The sequence below is a fragment of the Aulonocara stuartgranti genome (genome assembly GCF_965226115.1).
Source record: "Aulonocara stuartgranti genome assembly, chromosome: 12".
Lineage (NCBI taxonomy): Eukaryota > Metazoa > Chordata > Actinopteri > Cichliformes > Cichlidae > Aulonocara > Aulonocara stuartgranti.
In genome coordinates, this window is record NC_138948.1 from 4650331 (window position 1) to 4674633 (window position 24303).

Sequence of the window (24303 nt, forward strand, 5' to 3'; positions counted from 1 at the left end):
CCTTTTTTTAAATGTTAATGACTAATAGAAAGTGTGGGGCATGAACGTTTTTTAGCTTCCAAAGGAGGTCAGAAAACGTTTGAGAAATTGAAATTGCAAAGAGGAAAAAAACAAAACAGAATATGTTCTACTCTATAATCATGTTTTCATTCTGAATCTTCCTAAAACTATTAACATTTTTTACCATTGGGAGCGGTAATAGTTTTTAAAAAAACCATTTTGTTCCCCTTTTATGACTCAGATAACAGTGAGAGGAAATGTTTTCCATTTATTAATGCAATCATTCTGACCCTTTTATAACAAAATGCTAGAATTGAAAGCAGACATCAGCTGTATCAGGTTCTTGATCTTAGTAGTGCTAAGATTGAGATACTTCTTAGTTGTATCTCACTGGCACAGCGGGTAACAAAGAGGCGACACAGCATGTGGAAATATGAGCGTCTGACTGCATGGAGACAAACGCGACTGGGAACATGTGAAGCTTTTTAGGCTTCACATGAACCTGAACATAATTCATTTGACAAAAACGAGGACAATAAAAAACCTCCGAATAGAAACTCCAAAGGTGCCTGACTCAGAGACCATGACATCAGTCGTTTAGACAGATGTACTTTGCACAATTGAAAGATAACCAAGAAAACATCATGGCATTTTTTTTGTTTTATGGTATTTTACTTTATCGTATAGTATGAAGGCATTTTTAAACATGTAAGTTTGTTAACGGATACAGGAGCTTATAAAGACGATTAATAGGACGGCCACAGCATTCAGGAAACATTAGAGAAATGAGTTTCATACATTCTGAATGTGTCTCTTAAAACGCCTCGAGATGCCTGGATAGCAGACAATTTATTATCACAGCATCTCAGTGCTGGAAGAGCCAGGACCCACTACAGCGAGCGATTGTGAGGTTGACGTGCACGTGTGTATTTCATTTGTATTTATGATTATTTTGCTTATAAGAGGATGACAAAAGCCTGCGTTGCCCAAACCGGCAACACTAATTAATGAGCTCGCCTCTCACGTTGAGCACTGCTACCAAAGAATGACAGGCCTGTCTTTTGCTCCCATGGCCACACGATCGTCCTGTAAGACACGGGACTCGGCTGCACTCTCGACTTTTTGAAGCTGGTTGGTAACATCACTGTTGAATTAATCACATTGAGAGGAGCTCACAGTTCAGCTGCAGTTTGTCGACTCAGAGCAAAGATGTGTGAAGAGCTCAAGACTGAAGTGCTGCTTTCGTTACCGCCGGCCTCCAATGTGCCCACGGTTCATGAGACAGATGGAGCTGAAAGCCTGAGCTGCACAGTAGAGACTTTGAAACACAGGCAGGAAACTCAGTTAAATTAGTGAATTATGTTCGAAATCCAAGCCAACGACTTCTTAGTTTCACTGAATGTTTTTCATGTAGCGCTGGGGACAAGTCAGCTGTTCTCCTGTGGTAGACAGGCGGGCTACAACAGCAGGAAGTGGCAGTGAATTCTGCATGTCCAAGGTAAAAAATGCTGTAGCTCCCACTTCAACCACTGCTGGTTAAAGTCTGACTTCATGTTTATAGAGTGCACTAGTCTTAAAATACAGTGGCCTAAATGATGAAGGCTTCCCAAATGTTACTGAACCTGCTCTAAAACGCCTCAGCAGATGCACGCATCGGTCACAGCATGTCCTCTTCAGTGAATTGGCAAATCTTTCAAATTGTTGTTGGGAAAGTGGCATTTTCCCAGCAAATAGAGACTAATTCTGTGTAAACAATTAACTGGAAAAGCTGCCATTAATACAAAATAATCTTGATACTATTCCTAAAGAAATGACAGCGTGTGTGCAGAGCCATTTATCTGCATGCAGGGATTTGCTCGTCAGTGTTTTACAGAAGCCTATGTGCTGTAATTGCCTTAAATATTGAACAAAAGCATCACTCTGGTGACAAATGAACTCTTGTTCTGTTTGATCCTAAACAGTCTCTGTTTGTTTGCACCAATAAAACTCAAATTGGATCAAATTCAGTTATGGTGATTCAATTTTAAGCAGTGGACAGAAAAGCGCGGGGGGACTCGGGGGACTGAAACCAAACAAAAAAAGATGAAAAGTTCGGGAGAGGAGACACCGAATCAAGAATCCAGATATATGAAAACATCCAGGAGCTTCATCTCATAATGTTTATTTTATTTGCACAATTCAGCCATTGTGACAGATGAAGTTTGAAGACAAATTCAAATTCAAATTCAAATTTTATTTGTCACGTACACAGTCATACACAGTACGATATGTAGTGAAATGCTTGGACAACTGCTCGTGACCTAAAGAAAACAAAAAAGGAAAGGCTATGAATAAGATAGGAAATAAATATGAAAAATTAAAAAGGGTAAATTTAACTAGGAAGGAATAAAATATAAATTAAGGTTAAAAATGAAATAACTGTACAACACAAATTAGAATGAAGGGTAAATTTAACTGGGAAGAATAAGATAAAATATATAAATTAAAGTTGAAAATAAAATAACTGTACAACAAAATACACAATACACAATATAGAACTATATTACTGTTAAAATTCACTTCGGGGGCTTGTTTCTACTTCTAAATTTTGTGTGCTGCTGGGTGATTAATGGCGAGCTTCAGCTAAGATATGAACTCTCTTTTTCTTTATTTGGGGAGAACTATTACCTGCTGCACAGCTCAATTTCCATCTATTTGTTTCGCCCACTTGTTATTTCTACACTGATTTGTCATTTTTCCGGGTCTTTGTATGCAATTTTGTCTTTCATGCTGCTTCAGTGTAGCTCTATTTGATTTTTTTTTTTCCCTACCATTTTTCATTTGGAAAAACACACTCTGAAAGCTCTGGGGGATCTTTTTTCTTCCCTTTCACAAATCGCACTCACCTCCTCCTTTTTCTTTTCCATGTCACTTCCATAAACATCACCGAAACCTCTAACAGGCTCTGCGTCTGGCTCTCGCCGCTTTCACGTTCTCTTCCTGCTGCACAGCCGGCCTCAATTAGTGTGAATGGGCAGCGCAGTTAGAAGACTCTGTGTTGCATATGTTTTACTACCTCCATTCCACATGCTGTGTGCTCCTGATAGTCTTCATTGACTCATTATTCTGTGCACTGATGTGTTGCATGTCAGTTGATCTTCATGGAAATTGAGAGGCTGTATATTTGAAATGTGATGTATCCATGCTGGTTAACTCATTTCCTCTTTCTGATTGAGTTTCTGAGTGTGTTTTCTCCTTTTGTCAGTCTATTCATGTTTGTGTCTTTTAAAAAGGGCGAGCATTTGAGGATCCCCACCAACAAGTGCTGTCCAGAGTGCGCCTCCTCATCCCAGGGCTCCTGCCAGTACGAAGGAGTCATTTATGGAGTAAGTGATTATAAAAATGGCTGCTTCTCTTTCACCATACAAATTATTCAGGGTTGAAATGTTTACACCAGGATGCAGCAGCTATAGATCAGTTTGCCAGAAGTTTATTAAATCATTGTCTTCCTTTTCCTAATTCATCCCTTTTCCTGCTTCAACATGGCACAAACTCAGGTTCACAAAGAAAGTGACAATCTGTTTGCACAGACGATTCACCTCATCAACTTTCATTTGGGTGAACCGACAGGTTGACCGCGACCTGGGCCAACATCAGCATTTGATGCTTTTATGGTTAAATGGGAGGAAACCCCTGCAGCCAGGCTCTAAAGCTGTGTGGAAAACCTAAAATTAGGAAAATGAAGTCTGTAAAAGCAGTGCATTATTTCTTGGAATGTCATTGTTTCACGGTCGTGGGGAACGTAGAGTAGGGTTGAACTGAAAGCGAGCCATTTATTTAGGCTGATGACAACAATACGAAAAGGTAAAAGCTAAAATTTTAAAACACTAGGGCTAGAAAACAGCAAAGCAAGGGGAGCAGACCCTGTGACAAAGGCTACGTCCACACGTACACGGGTATTTTTTTTCGTTTTTAAAAATAATCCCGTCCACACGTAAACGCAGAAATGAAGGATAACGCTGCTAGGAACATGCCAAAGCAACAGGTGGTGATATATTCCTAACTGTGTAGAAATGTTGGCCAATCAGAAGTCTAGAAGCCTCAGTGGGAAATAGTAAACAAAGCTGGTGCACAGGAGCAGAACCGAGTCCTATGTGTGGAGGGACAGTAACTGTGTGTATATGTAAGCATTTAAACACTGCAGAGAGTACAATTAACAGTAACAGTATTGTAGAAATTCATTTCACCGAAACAATAACGTGGCGCACAGTGTGACGTCAAAAAAGGCGCACACCTTTGATGCTGCGTTTTCCTCGTCCACACGTAAATGCAAAAACTGAGTTTTTGAAAATCTCCACCCTGGCAGGCGTTTTTAGAAATCTCCGTTTTCAGTGACCGAAAACGCCGTTTATGTGAGGACGAAAGGTGCAAACGCATAGAAAAATCTGCGTTTTCAAAAATACCCGGCTACGTGTGGACGAAGCCAAAGAATAAAGGGAAACATCAACTATATACACACACAGAACGGCAATCAGGGCAATGGAGGCCACCTGGGGAGAACAAGACACAGCTGAACTAAATCCCAGATGACGAGACAAGGGAAACAAAAGTAACAAAAAAGCACAAGGAAAACTAAATCAAGAAATAAAGTAAGACGTGAGATAACTACATGGGGAAAACGCATGAATCAACTTAATACACCGAGGGAGGAAATAAACGCAAAGGCAACCAGGGACAAAATGAATGACACAAAAGAAGAACACATGACGCAATCATCAACGACACTGAACCATGACACATGCCCAGTAATCATTTATAGATGTGTGTTTTCTCTTGTATGCCACCCTTTTCTTAAAAAAAATATTATAAAAGTTACTCAAAAAGTAAAAAATGTTCTGCGTGAACAAACCAAAGTCATTCAGCTCATGCACTGGTAGAGTTTGTAGACTCATCTCGACATGCTGTAGTTATTTGAAGGACTTGCATTGAATCTCCAGTCAAATCTAATAAAAATGTTTTAAAATATTTTGCATTTGCCCCAAAATAAGGTTTTAAACATATTTTATAAAGACTTTAGTTCTCAATGGCTCTCACTTCTATTGTCTCTGACATCACTTATGAGCAATAAGAATTTAGTCAGTCTAATCCTGTGTTTTCACAAAGCTGACAGGTCAGCCTGACTCGGGTATTTAGACATGCCTCCCAGTGTCCGACTGTTTGGAAACAAACGCAGCAACAGCTTCAGTTTTATTTCATTTTTTATTAGTTCATCAAAGTTGTTTTTTTCTTTTGGAACCTGCTGTTTCCTTCTCTGCCCTCATTTACAGGCTCATATCAATCATTTGACACTGATGAGTTTGGAACTTGTAACTGCTCTTCAATACCCAACTCCTCAGTCACTTCCAAAAAAAACTAATGCTAGTGTTCTCCCCCCCTGACAAAAGCATCTCTGGCTGTTTCATTTTCCATCAAGTGTCCTCTAGTTTAATGACGTTGGCTGCCATTTTGGATAGTAAACGACCTGAAGAGAAACAGGTCTTTCTTGGCAATGATTTTAAAGAGTTTGTTGGCATTGCTTGCCTGGTGAAGTAGCACTTGACATGGATCTGAACAGCGAGAGGAGAGATGAGTTTTGGAGAGGAGTAATAGCATTTTAAGAGTTTTGCTGCACCTTCTTTGAAGGGCAAAGAATAACATTGCATTGCTGCCGCTCCTTTTCCAGGAGACACAGTCTGGAACTGTTGACTTCTTCCTTTTTTCCAGAAATACAAGGTCACACAGGATGATGATCCTTATATAACTGCATTCTTTGGAGACTTTTCTGAGTTTGAACTGTCGCTCTGCAAGAGCTATAATACAGAATTTTAATTCAGTACATCACTGGCAGATTTTTCCCTCAGTATTGAAAATAAGGGAAAAATATCCTGGCTGGTAAAACTATAAAGTTCTTAATTGTTTGCCACAGACTTCTTCCTGGGGTGAAAACGAATTTGGATAAATGCTTCATTAAACCTAAGACTAATTAGGTGTTTTACAAAGGTTTAAGAAGGATTTCATGCAGGTTTCTCAGCCTGACACCTCTGAAAATGAGAGAAATCAGATCTTAACTTCTATCATTATGACTGCAGGCATGATGGACCTGCTGATATCTCATTTAGAGTGAAAGAACTGCTCTGGTCTTCCACGGTATCCACAAATGGATGTATAACAGATGGATATCGAAGTCTCTGTAATACCTCAGAATGACTGTTTAATCTATCCTGTTCTGTCAGTCACAGAAAAGAAACATCTTCATGGTTTGCATGAACATACACTCGCCTGAAGTGATAACTCTTTCATACATGTGTGAAGAAAAGCCTGGGAAAATCACCAACAGGCTTACAGCACTGCAGTTTAGCTATCAGTCGAAAAGCTGTCGTCAACTTAAAGTTTAGTACAAACTTGAATTAGATATATGCATGTCAGCGTTCAAATGTTAAGGCAATGCCTTTTCACAGCGTGCCTCCCTATCTACATTCGCATACACCCTCTTATATTTTAATCAGGGTTTTGCTCCTTATCGCTTCTTCTCATGGTCTCTCTTTGTTCTGAAGATCTTCTGCCCCTCTGCGACTCTGCTCTCTGTCACTCAGGCTTAGTCTTACAAAGTCGTCACGTTTACAGAAAGAAAACAGCTTTCCTCTTGTCACTGTCTCTCTGCTGTTTCCTCGTCTTTTTCTTTGCACCCTCGTTGTATTTCTCTGTGTAACTGTCACTTGGTTTCTTTGATTTCCACAGCATGACAGTCAGTGGAGTCCCTCGCCTTGCTCAGTGTGTACTTGCTCCGGAGGGAGCGTATCCTGCAGCACTCGCCCCTGCCCACATCTCACCTGTCCCGGGGATCAAAGCCTGTTCACCCCAGCCGGGGAGTGTTGCCCCAAGTGTGCCAGCAATGGAGGTGAGGGCTAAATTAGGGCTAACACATAGCATACTTTGTAGATTATAGGTGCCGCTTTTTTTCCACGCAGATTTCTTTTAAATGATCATAACTCTGTGTAGATACATGAAAAACATGTTGCATCTCATGGAAATTGTTTGCTTCTTTTCATTAATTTAGACAATAATTGATCTTTAGATATCTCTGAAAGGGCATCTACAAATGGGTAGGATGAGTACGATATATGCAAACAGAGCAAAACTGTGTGGTGGTGACTATGGATATGATTTCTTTTTGTTAGTTTTCAGGAGTAAATGAAAAAGGAAAGACTTTGCAGATGTGTCACATTCTTTGTGTCATGGTTTGCTCTGTGGCAGGTAGGATGCAGGACCCAAACGCAGGACTCACGCACAGGAAATTTATTGCTGGAAATCACTACTATGAATACAAAACAAAAACCCGAACACTATAGGGTACAATACGACAACTACCAGAGAAAAACACAGGGCTTAAAAATGGCAGGGAGTAACGAGGGAATGGGAAACAGGAGGGAAGCGCAGCTGGGGCTAATCTGACATAACGAGACACAGGAAGCAAAGCAGGCTACACTGACATGGGACACGGACTATCAAAGTAAAACAGGAAACAGGACACATACGCAAAGACACAGCTTTCTACTTAATTGTCTGCAATTTAATATTTGGCACCTGTTTATCTTGCTGCGCACCCTTCTGCTAAAACATGAAAATTATATTCCAGTGAACAAATGACTCATGTGAATCAGCCTCTGTCTTTATTGTCTGAAATGTGTCTCAACATTTGCACCAAAGGTGAATGTTGCCGTAGCTCTTCGGATACCAAAGCTTCATTAAATCTATAAAGTGTCGTATCCTTTTGCTGTATCTGTTTCCAAAACTAAGTTAAGACTTGAAAAAGTAGAAGATATGAATCTGCTGACCGAATGCATTTAGGTGAGAACTGCAGGTAAATGTTGTCCACACAGGAACAAACCCTTATTACTTGACAGTGATGCTTTGCCTCGCCTCGACTGAGGCTACGTTCACACTAGCCCGGATGGATTTGAAAATGGCGTCTTCGTCTGAAAACGTTCCGCGTCCACACTAGCGTTTTCAGTCGTTTTCAATGAGTTGCACATCCACACTAAAACAGCCGAAAACGCTGACGTTGCAGTTCCACGCATGCGTGAAATGCAAGACGACTCGATCTGCGTCATTATTTACATTCCGGCTCTTTGAAACGTGGCGGCGAAATGGCAAGACAAAGCACCGAATTCTTGGTTTAAGTCGTCACATGACTGCATCATATGACCAACATGCGTCATCGTTTTCGAAAGTCTGCATTTTCGAGTGTCCACACTGCGACGGGACAGCTCCGTTTTGAAATGCAGCGTTTTCGAGAGCGCTTTCAAAACGCTGCATTTTTCCTTGGGGAAAACGCCGTCTCAGTGTGGACGGGAGAGAAAACGCATCGTTTTCGTTTGAAAACAAAAAGGCATTGGTGTGGACGTAGCCTGAGTGAGACCTCAGGCATCCGCCAGCAGCAGGTTAACTAATGACTTTGAATAAAAACCACTAAGTAAAGAGAAAACACCTCAACCTCAAACATTATCATCTCCTAACTTCAAAACCCCAATGTTTCATCAGTACTCCTTAGTCTGACCGGGCCCTGACACTTTTTTGACGAGCCGCTCCAGACTCGGATTTCTTTCTGAAAACTTTATGCCAGCGGTGATTTGTGTGACTGCATTATTTTCCAAAACTTAAAGGTTACAAGTTATTAAAACATTCTTCCCGCAGTATTAGCTTCAGGAAGACCTGATTAATTAATCCCAATGTCCAAAGGCTTAAATGCTAAAGATGTATCCATCCACATGAAACAGCAATAAAAATGCAGAGCAGTTCTTAGTCAGGTATGCGTTTAAATGCCTTTCTTACAGCTGATTGAATGATGTTTTAATTACTGGATATAGTGAAACTGTTGGCCGTACTGAGCAGTGCTATCAGTGCTAAATAAATAAGCTGCATTCCTCACCCTGAGGAATAGACTGGGAGTAGTTCTTTAATATGTAAGGCAACATCAGGCTTGACCTAAAGGCACAAACAGATACATCCAGGAGTATAACTTTCTGTATCTGTAGATCAGCCCATTTTTACCTTTGCCCGATTCTGCTTTTGATTGAGGATTGGACCGATATCCAATCATAAATATCAGATTGGTGTATGTCAGACATGCAGTAGATTACTAGAGATGAACTCTTTATACGTATCGCTCATATACTTGGATCAGACCAGATGTGTTGTGAAAAACTCAGAGTTTATAGAGTGCACAGAGCAGCCAGATTGGAGCTGAAAGGTTAATCGAGACTGTAATGACGTCTTTGAGCTGCTATGATGCATCCCAGTGGTTAGCAGCTAATTTGCTACTACTTTCTTTCTTCTCTCCTGACCCTAAATCACTCTGTGTGCATGCAAACAATGCCTGAACTGTCAGCTCATTACCTGACACTATTTACTCATTTAGTTTTTATCTGTGTGTGTGTGTGTGTGTGTGTGTGTGTGTGTGTGTGTTTGTTAGAGTCTTGCTCTTGGCAGGGGATCGTTTACAGGGATGGAGAGGAGTGGAAGCCCAGCCTCTGTTCCAGATGTGTCTGCAGCAATGGAGAGGTCCAGTGTTCAGTAGCAGAGTGTCAGCAAGTGGCCTGCAAACCGGTAGGTTTACAGAAACACACAATTTTAAGAGGTTTTGATCTTTAATTTTCATGTGGGCAGTCACTGTTTTTTAATTCACTAAACCTACTTGCATTAAAAGAAGGATTTGGAAGGAGGTGTCTTGGATCCATCCTAGTCAGCTTTCCTCTGTTACCTCCTAAATCCCTCAGCTCACCACCTTTCTAGTCTAAAGCTAAGCGCAGAGACTCATTTTCGCTGCTTCTGTCGTATTTTTACTCTCGGTGACTAACAGCTCGTGGTCATGGCTGAGGAGAGGAACACTGACACCTTCACCTGTATTCTCATCACAACAGACCAGGCCTGCAAACACTGCATCAGTCACCTGCTCCACTCTGCCACCGCTCACAGAAAACTCCCCGAAATACACAACAAAAATGGAATATTTATTTCAGCTATTCTTAGAAAAGAAACAAATTATATTGAAATGCTAAAGATAGAGGAGCCTGTTTTAAATTCCAGTATGCCTCTTGGGTTATAGACACCTCTTTTTTCTATTTTAGTGCTTTTTTTATTCCTTCACAGGTTAAATAAATATTCATGTGTTAAAAAATGAAATGCAAGTAAGAAAGGTTTGAAGTTGTTGCAAGGTGGTTTGGCTTTGTGCTAAGGATGAAATTCATCTTATCAACCTCTTGGTAATTGTATTTGCTAAAATGTCAGGTGGGCTAACAGTACTGTCAAAGCTTATATGCCCTTTGTTGTGTGAAATACAGTGAAATAACGGTAATCTGAGAGGGTTTGTGCTTGTGTGTGTGCAATGTTTCCTCAGCATGAGAACTTGGTGATCCAGCCAGGAGAGTGCTGTCCCCAGTGTGTGTCCAACCCTTGTCTGTCAGCTGGAAAACAGTACCAGGTAGGCAGCCTGTGGGTGTTTGAACTGTGCTTGTACTGTGTATGCACCTGTTATTGTGCAGATTTGTGTGAATCCTGTGGTTTACAAAGCCTCTGTGTGTTGGAGGCAGCTGATAACGGCTCATAAATCTATACATTTGAAACCTGAAACATTGATTAGAATATCTGTGATGATAGTGAGAATATGATGCATGCAGTGAATATGTGAATGTCTCTATTGACATGAAAAGTCTGAGCCTTCGTCTCTCCTCCTCTTCCTCCTCCTCCTCCTTCTCCTCTCCTGCTGTGTTTGCAGTGCACATGCTCCCATCTCGCTCACTGCCAACTTTCTCTTTTGATCACAGAATGTCCCATTCTATCTAATGTGTGTTTGCGTTACCCCCCACACACACACACACACACACACACACACACACACTCTCTCATTCATGTTGGCATCATCTTGACGGATAAGAGAAGGAATTGTGATGCTTTGCCTCTGGTGTTGATTACCTAACTGAGTAGCTATACAGTCCATACATGAGTGCCTCCACATCGGCATGCACACACACATATTATTGTAAGTGTGTGTGTGTGTGTGTGTGTGTGTGTGTGTGTGTGTGTGTGTGTGTGTGTAAAACACATGTAGTATACATAAGAGAGAATTTCTAATTCTCACATTTAAAAATGGAAAGAATCCAATCTCACGATTTCCAGTGTCCATTTTTCATTTCTACACTTTATTTATAAGGGAGAGGGCAGCACAGTGGTGGCATGGTTAGAGGTGTTGGTGCTCACAGCAATCAGGCTCCTGGTTCAAACCCCAGCTGGGGGCCTTTCTGCGTGGCATGTGTGGGTTTCCTCCACTACTCCAGCTTCCAACAGTACAAAGACATGCATGCTAGGTTAATTAATAATTCTTAATTAGCCATAGATATGAGATTGTAGAAGTGGTAGATGTGGATATGTTTAAATGTGACTTGTACTCAAAGCACTCTGAGAGATCAGTAAATATTGAAAAGCACATTAAATAGAAGAAGGCTTTTTATTTTTCTATAGCGATATGATTATAAAACACCTACAGCGAGCCTTTTACTTGTTTACCTTGTGTAAAATGTGTTGGTTGGCTAATCCTGTGTTTGAATTATGTACTTAGACACTTTAACACCATCAGTGATGCAGCTGAAAGAAGCTAAAACCGTCTCACATTCATCTCACCCACTGTCTTAATGATAGAGAGCTGCGATACTGACAGCTTTCCAATAGACTCGTGTGTGTTCCAGTACAGAATAAAGTTCAAACACATTCATACAGCATTTAAAAATACTGTATATACTGTTCAGTGTTTCCTCTCAGTCACACTTCTTTCAGCCTGTTTTATGTGTTTAGCTCCTTGTGCTGTTCTTAATATTATAGTCTGATCCACTTTGTGAATTATGGCCTCCTCAGCTTGCATTTCCGTCTGTTCGCCATACTGTCATATAAACTTGTATCTACACTATAAACCCTGGGTTGGCCTGTCAAGGTCATAACCAATTTTATTAGATAACTTAAACTCAAAAGAGATGTCCTGAGTATGTTTAACCTGCTCTGTAGTACGAGCTAAACTTCACAAAGGCAAAAAGGATCAAAGGACACATTATAATGGGTTATAACAGGCATCGTTTTTGCTTTTACCCTCAAAATTGTAACACGATCATGGGCTCTGTGGTGACTGTTAAAAGTCTCCATCGTTGGTGCAGAAATCCTCTAAATGTGAACGTGGATGAAGTTATAGGAAATGTAAATAAGTGTGTCTGCATGTATACAGCACAAGATTCCAGATATTTAAGACTTTATTAACATTGTGCATCCTAAAAGCTATTTATTGTGCTGTCCTTTAATCAGCCTGGTTGTTCAGAAGAGAGTGAAGTAGTCTGGACCTCTGTGATATAGATCATTATTATACACTTCGTAATACGCATGCATACGAAAGAGAGTTTCATGCAAGTTATGTTCAAAGAGCTCTACAGTGTGCCTCACAGGGTTTTGATGCCTTAAATAATGAAATAATTTGCATCCTCTGGGCTATAATCAATATTTAATTGAGCAGTTTAGGGTGGAGGAGGAAGGAAGTTGGAATTTAATCTGACATTTACAGAATTTGACCTTAAATTTAAACAGATAATACGTTTAGGATCTTAAACACATCAGACGTGGAACATCTGTGCGACATTTCCTTTGGTATCATGACAACGTAGCGCACAAGCAAATGTTTTCTCTGAAAGGGAGTCAGAACTTTATAAAGAAGGTACAAATTAAATGGATGCGTCTGAAACCCGTCATCGATCACTGCAGGAAGAGTTTGTGAAGGATACAGCTGACCAAGAAACATAATAATAACCAAATGACATAAGAGCTGTTTGTCCTTTTCTGTGTGTGTTTTGTGTGTTTGCGTTTTTGATTAACATTGACAACAATAACAATATTGTAGAAAAAGTGCAACTTAACATGCTGCTGACTGTTTTAAATACCTGTTACAACAGACCAAGGAAGATCAAAGAACTATGATTTTAAATGATTGCGTTACTGCACCGGGAAAAAGCTAAAGTGATGTCATTGCAGTGCTCTGGTGGGAATCTTTAGCATTCATGTGGTGCCCACCTAAGTGTTGCAGATCAAGCACACCCTCCTCTAAGGCAGCGGTCCCCAACCTTTTTTGCACCATGGACCGGTTTAATGTCAGACATATTTTCACAGACTGGCCTTTTAAGGTGTCGCAGATAAATACAACAAAATAAAATGATACGACCAACACAAAAAACAGATATTTTGTAAATATAATAATAAACGCAAATTCACTGTGTACTTGTGTAACTTTATTAGCAGCGTCCTCCTGAAATGCACCAACAACACTGAGAGTAACATCCTCCTAACATCCTCAACCTCCGCCAGCAGGATAACACTCGTCCACACCTGAATGCTGAATGTAAAACACAGACGTAGCCACTGTGATGTCACCCACTTGTTTCTGCACTGGGCAACTTTTACTCCCAACATTTCTACACAAATATCTGTACTTTCTACTTCTTACACTTTTGTCATGGACCACAGTTCACGCAATCAAGTGGAGCCCAAAAGCAAACTCAGTACGCTTCAGTGCGAGCAAGTACAAGTTTTATTATTCAACAAAAGGTGACCCGGAACAACCACAGGAGGCGAGAGGCTAATCGCAGAACTGAAGGAAACCAGGAAAACAAAGGACACAGGGAAGCTGTAATCGGGACTGTGGGAGGCTGCAACAGAAAAGGGGAAACGGTTGTTAGTGTGCAGGGGAATGGAGTGACACAACAAGACCGGGCTAGAGCAATCTGGCTTACGATCAGAGCCGGACCGTGGGACTCGTGGGAGGTAAATCCGAGGAGGCAGAGACGAGGTCAGGTGGTACACTCTGAGAGCCAAGCAGGCAGCAGGACAGTCAGGTGGCAGACTGGACAGTAACCACTGAGGGGTGATCACTGACTGGCGTGGAGCAACCGTCTATGCAGGGTTAAATATTCCTCCTCGTAATCGCCTGGAATGGGATGCAGGTGTGATGGTGACGGCCCAACCTGAGGGTGTGGTCACCGGGGCATCCCAAACACTCCTCAGACAGAGCCACGCACCATGACAGCTTTCACAGCAGGTGCACTGTGCACACTGTGTGACTGCAAACGTCAAGCCCATTTAAACGTTTTTGGTGCAGTTCATAAGTTGTGTTTGCGGTACAAGTGTCAAGCTAGTGCTACAAAGAGAGTAACCTGTAAACTTTCTTGCTTTTTTTTTTTTAGTTTGCAGTTATTTTCAAATTCAAGTTTCTATCAGCTCAACAAACATCAGCTGTTTCTGTGCAGTCTCTCACACGGTGTTTTGCTAGCTAAAAATACAGCAGCTGTATTTCTCAACGAGTAAAAACAGTGAGCGAGCCTGGACTTTCTCACTTTTAATTGAATAAAGAAGTTTAATCGGTACTTCAGCTTTTACCAGAATATTTTTTTAACACAAGTGCCTGTACACCTCTGGGTTTTTGAAGCCAGAGGTTGCTATGTTTGCGGCAGAGGGTTGAGTGTTAAGCTATTGCCTAAAGCTAGTATCTGGTGCAACCCACAGACACCGATAAATTCTATTTAGTGTGAAGTAACAGGCTAATAAATAAAAGTTCACTAACAAAAAATGCAGCACTGGCTTTTTGGATAATTGCACATAGCAGGCCACTCTTGAGCCACGGGGCGATCGTGGCTCAAGAGTTGGGAGTTCGCCTCGTAATCGGAAGGTTGCCGGTTCGAGCCCCGGCTTGGACAGTCTCGGTCGTTGTGTCCTTGGGCAAGACACTTCACCCGTTGCCTACTGGTGGTGGTCAGAGGGCCCGGTGGCGCCAGTGTCCGGCAGCCTCGCCTCTGTCAGTGCGCCCCAGGGTGGCTGTGGCTACAATGTAGCTGCCATCACCAGTGTGTGAATGTGTGTGTGAATGGGTGGATGACTGGATATGTAAAGCGCTTTGAGGTCCTTAGGGACTAGTAAAGTGCTATATAAATACAGGCCATTTACCATTTACCATTTACCATTTACCATATTTCTTTGTCACAAAAATCTATTAAAAATGTTCCAAAAGGCAGCGACTGCACAAAGGTGACCTACACAATAAAAGTCCAGTTTGCTTTCAATAATATGCTTCATACATATTTCAAATACTTCATTAACTAACTGTTTCAATACTTCACATTTCCTGTGCAAGTTGTGTATTCAGTGTTTGAGCTCACTGCTGTTATAGTCTTCAAATTAAAGAGAATCATGTGGAAATCTGGTGGCTGGCTCCGTGTTTGTATGCTTTTCACACTGCAGAGACATCCCATTGTTGTTCTCAAAGAAAAGAAGGCGCTCACTGGTTTCAAATGAGCTGTGAGTTTCCTGCAAACAGCTTGTGATTCACTGTGTGTAAGCCTGAAAGTGTGTGTGGGTTTGGAGATGGTCTAAATGTGTATTTGTGTGTCTCTTGGCAGCACGGTGAGCAGTGGCAGAAGAACACCTGCACCACGTGCGTGTGTGACCGGGGTCAATCTAAATGCCACACTAAAACCTGCCCACCCATAACCTGCGACAAGGTGAGTAGTCTCATGCACACAAACGCACGCGCGCAATCGCTGACATTCGGTTTTATGCAGAAGTCGCCACACACTGACAGTATCATGCATCGCTAACTATCTCTGAACCTCAGATCTATTTTCTGGACACTTTACCCAACCCACCCCAGCGCTAAGCTAACCTTTTCATAACTAAGTCTTCAGATTATCAGTTTAACAGCCAGATTACCCAGAAAGTTAAAAAACAGATTCACTCGAACATTTTTGCCAGAGGTGATGCTTGACACAACTTAGAAATAGATCCAGGAAGTATTTTTTACCAGTGCAACATGGGAAAATTTATCAAATGGAAAAAAAGAAGATGTGACGTTGATGCTGTCAAAGAAGAAAATACAAAACCCACAAGACCAAATACACACATGCACAAAAAAACCATTGAAAAAAGTCAGACTAACGCTCTAAAGCCGAAATGAGTTTAAATTCTTTAGGCACATAAAAAATATATCTTTGCTTTGAGCAATTTATAAACTAGCTGCAGGATTTAAACATTTATTCTACGTTGTAATGGAAGCCAGTGTAAACCTGCAGGTGTTTTTCTTAAGTAAGGGCTGCACGGTGCTGTGGTTAGGACTGTCACCTTGCTAACAAGGGATCATTGGATGTGATTGGTCCAGGTCTTCTGGCTTCCTCCCACAATTCAAAGACATGCCTGTTAGGTTGGTGATTCTAAACAGGGCGTAGGTGTGAATGCAAGTGTCTGTTTCTGTGTGTTGGCCGTGCAATGGGACAGGCCTCGGGCTCCCTGCAAACACATGTTTGTCAGGAAAACTACATTTCTGTAAATCACGTGTTGATAAAATTGCACATTATACGGTTCACAAATGTGTAATTTATTTATTTTTTTAAAGTATTTTCTTAATATGACTCGAAAACAGTTTGCATCCACTTTTCCTGATATTTCAAAGTCCTGCAGTTGATGGTTTTGTGAGATTGTGTGAGATTGTGTCAAAATAAACTACAGTAGCTGTCAGAGCTGAGACACAGAGTAAGCGTGACATCTGCAGTGTCAGGAAAAGCACACCTCTGTGCACTTTCAAATAAAGTTAGAAGAACGGTCTGGCGGCCCACTCCGCTTGGTGTCTTTCCCCTTAATAATGCAAAACACATACTCTCTCTTCCCTCGCTCCTCTTATCTCTCTCTGCTGAAACAGAGATGCACAAAACCAGCATTTTTATAAGCTCCTTGGATTTCCGTCGTCTTCTCCCGCTGCTCAGTTTGCATTCTTTCATCATCTGTAAATAACATTATCCTGCCTCCAAACAGGGGCAGACCAAAGTGAAGCGTGCCGGGCAGTGCTGTGATGAATGCGCTGCTGCTAAGGGAAGCTGCCAGTACCAGGGCGCAGTGCGTTACCATGGAGACATGTGGAACAGCACCGGCTGCGAGTTCTGTACCTGCAGCCGGGGTCAGGTCCTCTGTCAGAGGGCCGAGTGTGGACGTGTCGAATGCCCACAGGTGAGCCCGAAAGGGAAAAAAAAATGTTCATTGAAGCCCAGAGGCAAAACTGGCCCGATTTTAAAAATCTGTGGATGCAAGGTTAAAATTCACAAACATTTCCTCAGGTCACAGCTTCTGTTTTAGGCTGGAAAACGGTCATCTCTTATTTTTTTAAATGAATTTCCACATAAGCAGGACAGCTGTAGGGGCGCTGAGACATCCCACTGCATCTCGGAAAAAAGTTTTGTTTATTTATGCATTTTTATTTAATTCAAAAGGGTAAACTTTTATATATACATATACACATTACTCAGGATGCTTTTATATATGATATATTTTATGGCTCATAGCTTATAAAATCAGAAACTGAGTATCTCAAATTATTTTGAGGTTGATTAGATTTTTATTCAGATAGTATAAATGGCACGCATCTCTTTATCTAGTTCAGTACACACAACCAAAATCACGGGGAAGACTGCCGACATCATAGTTGTCTAGGTGATGATCGTCCTCCTACCATCCATCCTGCGATCACATCCCTAATCTCTGTGTTGAGACGACGGGCTGAGCAAAAAGAGAACTGGGCTGCTGCTTGGAGAGCCAAAGTCCTCTTTTTTTTTAGATGAAACTAAATTTTGCATTTCTTATGTAAATCAGGTTCCTAGAGTCTGTTGATGACCTCTAAACCATAATAGGCCTTAACCTCCTAATACCCAAACTCTTTCATGGCATGCATTTTTAATTTCTCTTTGATATTTGGGCTGATTGGGACCTGATGAATGCAAAAACAAAGAATTACCAGATTTTTAAAAATTTTTTTTGGAGATCCACATGTGAGGACATTCACTTTAAATTTCGATATAACAGTGGCAGTATAATGTCGTCATAAGTGGATTTCAGGCCCATGTAGAGCAAAATTCAGTATTTTGGTCTAGACAACCCAAAATGTGGTGTCCACATATGTGGACGTAAGGTCCTAGGTGGTTAAAATAAATCACTTAACATGTGTGTATGTAAGATCTAAGGAAAAAGCAATTCATAGTATTTCAGTTTTTTGACATGATTGGCTACACTGTAAGAAATTTCTCAGTCAGCTGAGACTGAAGAAGTCACTTGGATGAGTGACGAAACGTTTCTCCCACAAAACGCTGCGTCCAGATGAACAGAATCAACTTTTGGAGATTTACTTACCTGGATGATTGAAAATGCATCAAGAAACTTTCACTGTTAAGTTACAGTAAAGCTCTGTAATCTTTGCTGTTATACTGACTATTTGGTTAATGTCATGCTGTCACCAGTAGTTTATTAATATAAAGTTTAACCGTATGTCTTCGCTCATGTTCCCTGAATTCCGTTTTATTTCTGGAGCTTTGTTACAATTTTCCTCCTCCTTGCACCACACGCTTGCGGGAATATGACTCAGCCTTGGTGGCCATTCATAAGGTTACATTTCATAATATTAATAATCATATAATCTTAATAGCAACATGCCCTCACTGACACACCTTCCTGGATTTGTTTAACATTGTGCCAGTTTTACTGGAAGCACATGGTTAGACTGATGTCGGGTGAAACCATTAAACCATTAAGCTGTTTTTATAAACATTGGTACAATGAACAGTTTAGCTAATTGAACCAATTCTAAAAACATCTCCCAACATAAAGGGTTCAAATTTATGAACCCGCTAATTTGCAAAACAGACAAACATCCTGTGATGAGAAGTTAGCGCTGTTTGCAGTTTGTAAATGGAACATTTGAATTGTGATTGAAAACAAAGCACCATTAGTCTAATGTGTTGTATTTTAAATATGCTTTTGTCATTCAGATTTGGTCACCAGCGTGTTGGTTCAAAAATGAGCTCTTTCCTCACAGCTGTTGTGTCCAACAGATCTGCATGTATAAAGCTTTTGGAGACAATTGTGTCTTTTTCCCTTCAACAACCTGAATGATACACAGGCTTGAAGGCTTAAAATGAACATGTCACTCTGGCTGTGTTGCTTTTCTTTACATAATTACCCCTAATGTTCCTGCTAATGGGTAATACCTGTGTTCGATGTTTGTATAATTTTATTCTTGTGTTTTTATGATCTCAGTTTTGAGTTTGCAGCATCGTTACTGGTCTCAGGATTCCTTTATGATCATATAAAACTATGCTTTTCCTGCAGACCCCCCCCTGCTTAACCTTTCCTCAAGGCTTACCCTTGCTGTCAAACCCTTGGCCTATTGATGCAACCTGTCAGCACCCTGAAATCCCATTTCCTTTCTTTTAAATAGGCTACTTAAAAGTTAATGGAAGATGTCACTGTTACTTTGTTCAGTTTCCTGTATTTGCCACAGTGAAATTTACCAGTTTAAACGTACACTTTGGTGGAATGGGAGGAAGGGCGATCATTTGAGGTTATGAGGTTGGCTGATTCCATCACAGGTGATTCACTCAGTTGAGATGAAGTAAATTGAAAGAAAAGATGAAACTAATGGTCTGTGAAAGAAACTTGGCCCTAGAGCTTGTCACTAGATGAAAAATATGACTTGCGCTCAGCTACACTAAACCTACCCCAGGCTGAACCCCTCTGCTAAATGCATAGCATCTCTTAAGACAGTAATACAGTGTCAGTGTTAAATATGGAGTATCTACTGGTTCTTAAAAGGTATTAAAATCTCTAAAATGCACTTTTACCAATACGTTAAGTAATAAGTTTTGGGTGTTTGTGGCTTTGTTCCGATATCTACCTCTTCACAGCATGTGTTGAAATATTCTTGAGCAGTATACTAAGCACCAGATTCCCTCCCGATGCACCTGTGGGTGTGCAACAGCATGCGTTGTACATAAAGCACTAAATGCAGGAATTAAAAAGTGCTGTGTCAATGTGGCTTGTAGTGAAGTAAACTGAGAAAGTGCTACATAAATGCCAGACCATTTAAAACGTATCAAATGTCTTAAAATCTGTTTAAATGTTTTAGTTACATCTCCATCAAAAGCAGAAGTTGAGAGCTCTCAGCTTTGAGTCAGGCGATTTCGTCTTATTTCAACTTGTATGTTTGATTTAAAATCCACTGCAGTGGTGTACAGAGGCACAATTATAACAACTGTGTCACTGTCTAAACCAGGGGTAGGTTTTAGATATCACCATGTGTCAACACACCTGAATCAAATGATTAGTTCATTACCAGGCCTCTGGAGAACTTCAAGACATGTTGGGGAGGTAATTTAGCCATTTGAATCAGCTGTGATGGATCAAGGACACATCTAAAACCTGCAGGACACCGACACTCGAGGCCTAGTGTTGCCTATCCTTGGTCTAAACACTTATGTTGCTGACTGTAGGTCGAGGTTGAGTATTTGGCAGCTTAACAGCTACAGCTAATGTTGTAGAAAACACACATTAGAATTGACAGTCATATTAAAAATACACATCAATCATATAAATATATCCCTGTTACATTGTACATACAGACCACGCAAAGAAGTGTATTTTTGCCCATCCTGGTAGTTTCTACTACATGATGGACTCAGACAAGTTTACAGTGCAGTGATGAAAACCCTGAACATGATGATGAAAAAGAAGGTCCTACTAGTTAGCATCCTCGTTAGTCTATGGAAATACAAAGATGCTAAATTTGATCCAAAATCATTTGGGAATGATCTAAGTTTAAGTTATAGTGATTTCCTCTTTTATTCAAAATGTATCTGTTAATGCAAACCATGTAAACCGCAGCATGATGTCCTTTTGGATGAACAGTTTGGACCGTGTCCTTAAACTCACTGTAAAAATGACATTTTTACATTATTGAACTGATGCCAGTGTTTTGAAATATAAATATTAATAAATACATATTTTTCTTTTTGATATGTGTTTCCATCAGATGGGTTTGGTCTAGGACAGGGGTGTCCAACTCCAGTCCTCGAGAGCTACTGTCCTGCAGCTTTTAGATGCATCCCTACTCCAACACAGCTGAATCAAATGGTTGGATTACCTCTTCAGCATGCCCTTAAGGTTGGGAAAGGCCTGATAACAAGCCATTCATTTGATTCAGGTGTGTCGGAACAAGGATGTGTCTAAAACCTGCAGGACAGTAGCTCTCGAGGACTGGAGTTGGACGCCCCTGGTCTAGAACGTCATGTAAAGTGTTATTAAAAGGATCTTTAAAAGTCAGAGTGCAACAGCTGAAGCAATAATAGCCTTCATGTTAAGTCATCAAAGGTCAGACTTGGCAGGAATGTAGGTGAGTGTGTTTGAACAAAACAGCCTAGAGGATTTGTTAAAGTTATTAGCCGGTGTTCCCATAGTTGCTTCAGTCCCCCTGCTTTAGGCTCCACGCCACGTTGACTCAACACCTCATCCAGTTTTACATCAAGCAGATTTAATAATATTGCTTTAATATCCCCGACCACGACCAAATAAGCCCTCATTAATCATGCTGTATGGCGATAATTACAGCTGCTAAGTGTCGTTAGCTCGAAGTAGCATAACTGGCATTTTTCCAACTTTGAACTCAACAAGGTCACCGTGCAGAGAAGACAGAGCCAATTTCCACTGTGTGTTTGTGTGTGCGCGTGAGTGTGTGTGCACAAAACAATTAAGACAAGGTTATGGGTTTAATGATGTGTAGGTCAGGAGGCGGCGAAAGGCACTGGGGTACAGTTATACAGGCAGTTTATGATTCCTGCACTAATAATGTACCTACTGTAATGGTACTGAAAGGACTTCTAGTCTTAGAAAACTGCAGTATTGGGATACTACTACTGTGACATGCATCTTTTATTTCCAAGTTTCATCTTTTCTTAAAGTTGAAATGCGTATGGGTGTAGGAGGAGCCATTAAAATCAATAACACATGGGAGAAATTGGTAAGTTTCAGAAGCAGTTTCCGTCTCTAGATGCCAGATTTTGATGATATCTGCAATAGAGATGACTTCCATGACTTGAATATAATGGAACTAAATGGTGTGTAGTGCTCAAAGTGCCAAAAATAACCACAGGAGCAGCGCCTCCCTCATGACCCAGGTAATCATAGTAATGCATGAGTCTTGTTGGGAAGAGGTTAATGGAGAACTTGCTTTTTCCCTAGAAAACTGCACCCAATAAACTCATCACTGAGCAGAAGGAAGCATGCAGCTGTCTGGAGCTGAGATATCTTCATAAACACAAGTGCAGTTTCAACAATATCTCAGTTTTTCCACATTCAGTCCATCTACGTCAATAAATGCATAAAAGACAGTAATTTGTGCGCAGTCAGTAAAAATAACGTAACCGTCTTACTTTAATGTGATGCATGATATCATGGGCAGTTTTCTTTGTCTGCAGGCTGCAAAACTGTCAAATATTTAATGATTTCCACTACTCTCATGACTTGATCCATTCAACAATATGCTCGCCTTCTCTGCAGAGCCATCCAGGAGAAGCTGAGTAACTGTCGCTCTTAGTTTAGCTTATTTTAGAGCAACATCCACCACTTACAGGAATCAAGTAGCTACAGTACCCGACAGTTAACCTAACATCTCAAGAGGATGGAGCAATACTTTCATTTGGTCATGCTGTCACAAACACGAGTGGATTTCCAATTTCTTGTCCTCAGTGAGCAGAGGAAACTTGGTGGGTGGAGTTTGGTGCAGAGAAAATAGTTCCTAGTGTTTGTAATTTTTTTGAGGAAAAAGTTAAATTATTAATAAGTAGCAACCAGCAATCAAATTATAGCTGAATAACCATCACGTTATGCTGTTTAGATGACTCAGGAGTTTTGATTGACTCATCTTGGCTTGTTTTTCTATGTGAAGATTAACAGCAAATACTTTGGTTTGCTCTCTTTTCCTTTATCTTTTCTGTTCCCTCCCTTTGTCTGCCTCTTCTTCCAGTCTTTTTTAATTAATTTACTTTCTTTTGTCTACTGCTCTCTTCCTCCTTCTTTCCAACCATACTCCCTTCTCCCTCCTACCCCTTCCTTCGTTGTTCTTGTCCTGTTTCCTTCTTTTTCTGTTTCTTTTCCACGTTACTCCTTTATTCTCCTTCATCATTTCCAAAATAGCTTTCTCTTGTGCTGTACTCTTTTCTTTTAGCTGCCGTCTGTAACTTCACGAGGAGAATTTTATAAAAATGTACATTTTCTTTGTTTTTTCAGGGATCTGAGCTCGTTAACCTGCCGGGGAAATGCTGCCCCGAGTGTTCGTCTGCGAAACCTTCCTGTGTGCACAAGGGAAAATCCTACAAGGTACTTCTATCACAAGTGTAGATTTTACTTTGAGCTTGTTTGCTTATAAACAAAATTGCAAAATCGGGCAAAGAATTCCTACTGTGTGGGAGAGACGAAGACTCCACAGGGCTTCTTTCCCTTTACATAAGAAAAAAAGAAGCTAAGTGGCATGAAGTCTCTCTGCAGAGGAGGCTGTTACGAAAACAAACACATCGCTATTAAGCTACACAAACACAAACTCGAAACACTGGAAATTACAGTTGCATTCAGACGGAACATGTGTGTTTTTTTGGACAGAGCTGTGAAATTAATCAGGGCTTTTTAGGTCACAATCTTTTGTTTGTGTTCTTTTAGAGGCTCTTCAGCTTCATTATTCATAGGTTAGACCTGGAAAACCACAATGCAAAGCTTTAATTGTTTCACATTGATGGGGACGATGCTAATGTAGCGCTGCAGGATGGTGAACGACGCTGTGGCTCAGAGCGAGTGTCGGGAGAACTATTATCCTTTTGAATAGATTGTTCTTTGTTCCCATGAGGAATTAATCTTACCACGAGTAAATAAAAACAGATAGATACTGCATACTTATTACGCGCCTACACACATTTATACACGGTTGTATCAGCTTTGGCGTTTTCCTGTGATGGGAGAGAGTCACCGAAAGGTTAAAGCTGCAGGTTTGTGACGGGATGATTACTGGTTTGAATTCACGAGTGACTTGGAAAATAACAGCTCGGGACGTTAATGAGTTAGAATAATGAACTGTGTTTACCCAACACTTATCTTCTGGTTGATTTAAAGGCACATTAACAGACTATTTACAGGGAAACTGAAAGAAATGAAACAGTTTTCAGGTGTTTATTTGAAGCTGTGATTGGTCTAAATGGGAACATTTTATTACAACCTTAAGTATAATAAATAAAAAGAGGTTTGCAACCTGCCCTGCATAAAAGAATATCTCAGATATGAATATAAAGTGTCCTGTTGAGCCAAGGTTCTCTCTCTCAGCCCAGCTCAGATTTATACTGTGCGTGTGGGGGG

At 40.7% G+C, this 24303-nt stretch overlaps 1 protein-coding gene across 3 annotated transcripts in view; it reads left to right on the forward strand.

Annotated features, from left to right (window-relative positions):
* Nucleotides 1–24303, forward strand: part of fras1 (Fraser extracellular matrix complex subunit 1) — a 299701-nt gene that overhangs the window by 97841 nt on the left and 177557 nt on the right. For all 3 annotated transcript variants that reach the window (XM_082555470.1, XM_082555468.1, XM_082555469.1), the window contains 7 exons: nt 3273–3365; nt 6757–6916; nt 9491–9624; nt 10415–10498; nt 15495–15596; nt 16900–17091; nt 23191–23280. In XM_082555470.1, the coding sequence (XP_082411596.1) occupies nt 3273–3365; nt 6757–6916; nt 9491–9624; nt 10415–10498; nt 15495–15596; nt 16900–17091; nt 23191–23280 (855 nt within the window). The remainder of the gene's footprint in view (nt 1–3272; nt 3366–6756; nt 6917–9490; nt 9625–10414; nt 10499–15494; nt 15597–16899; nt 17092–23190; nt 23281–24303) is intronic.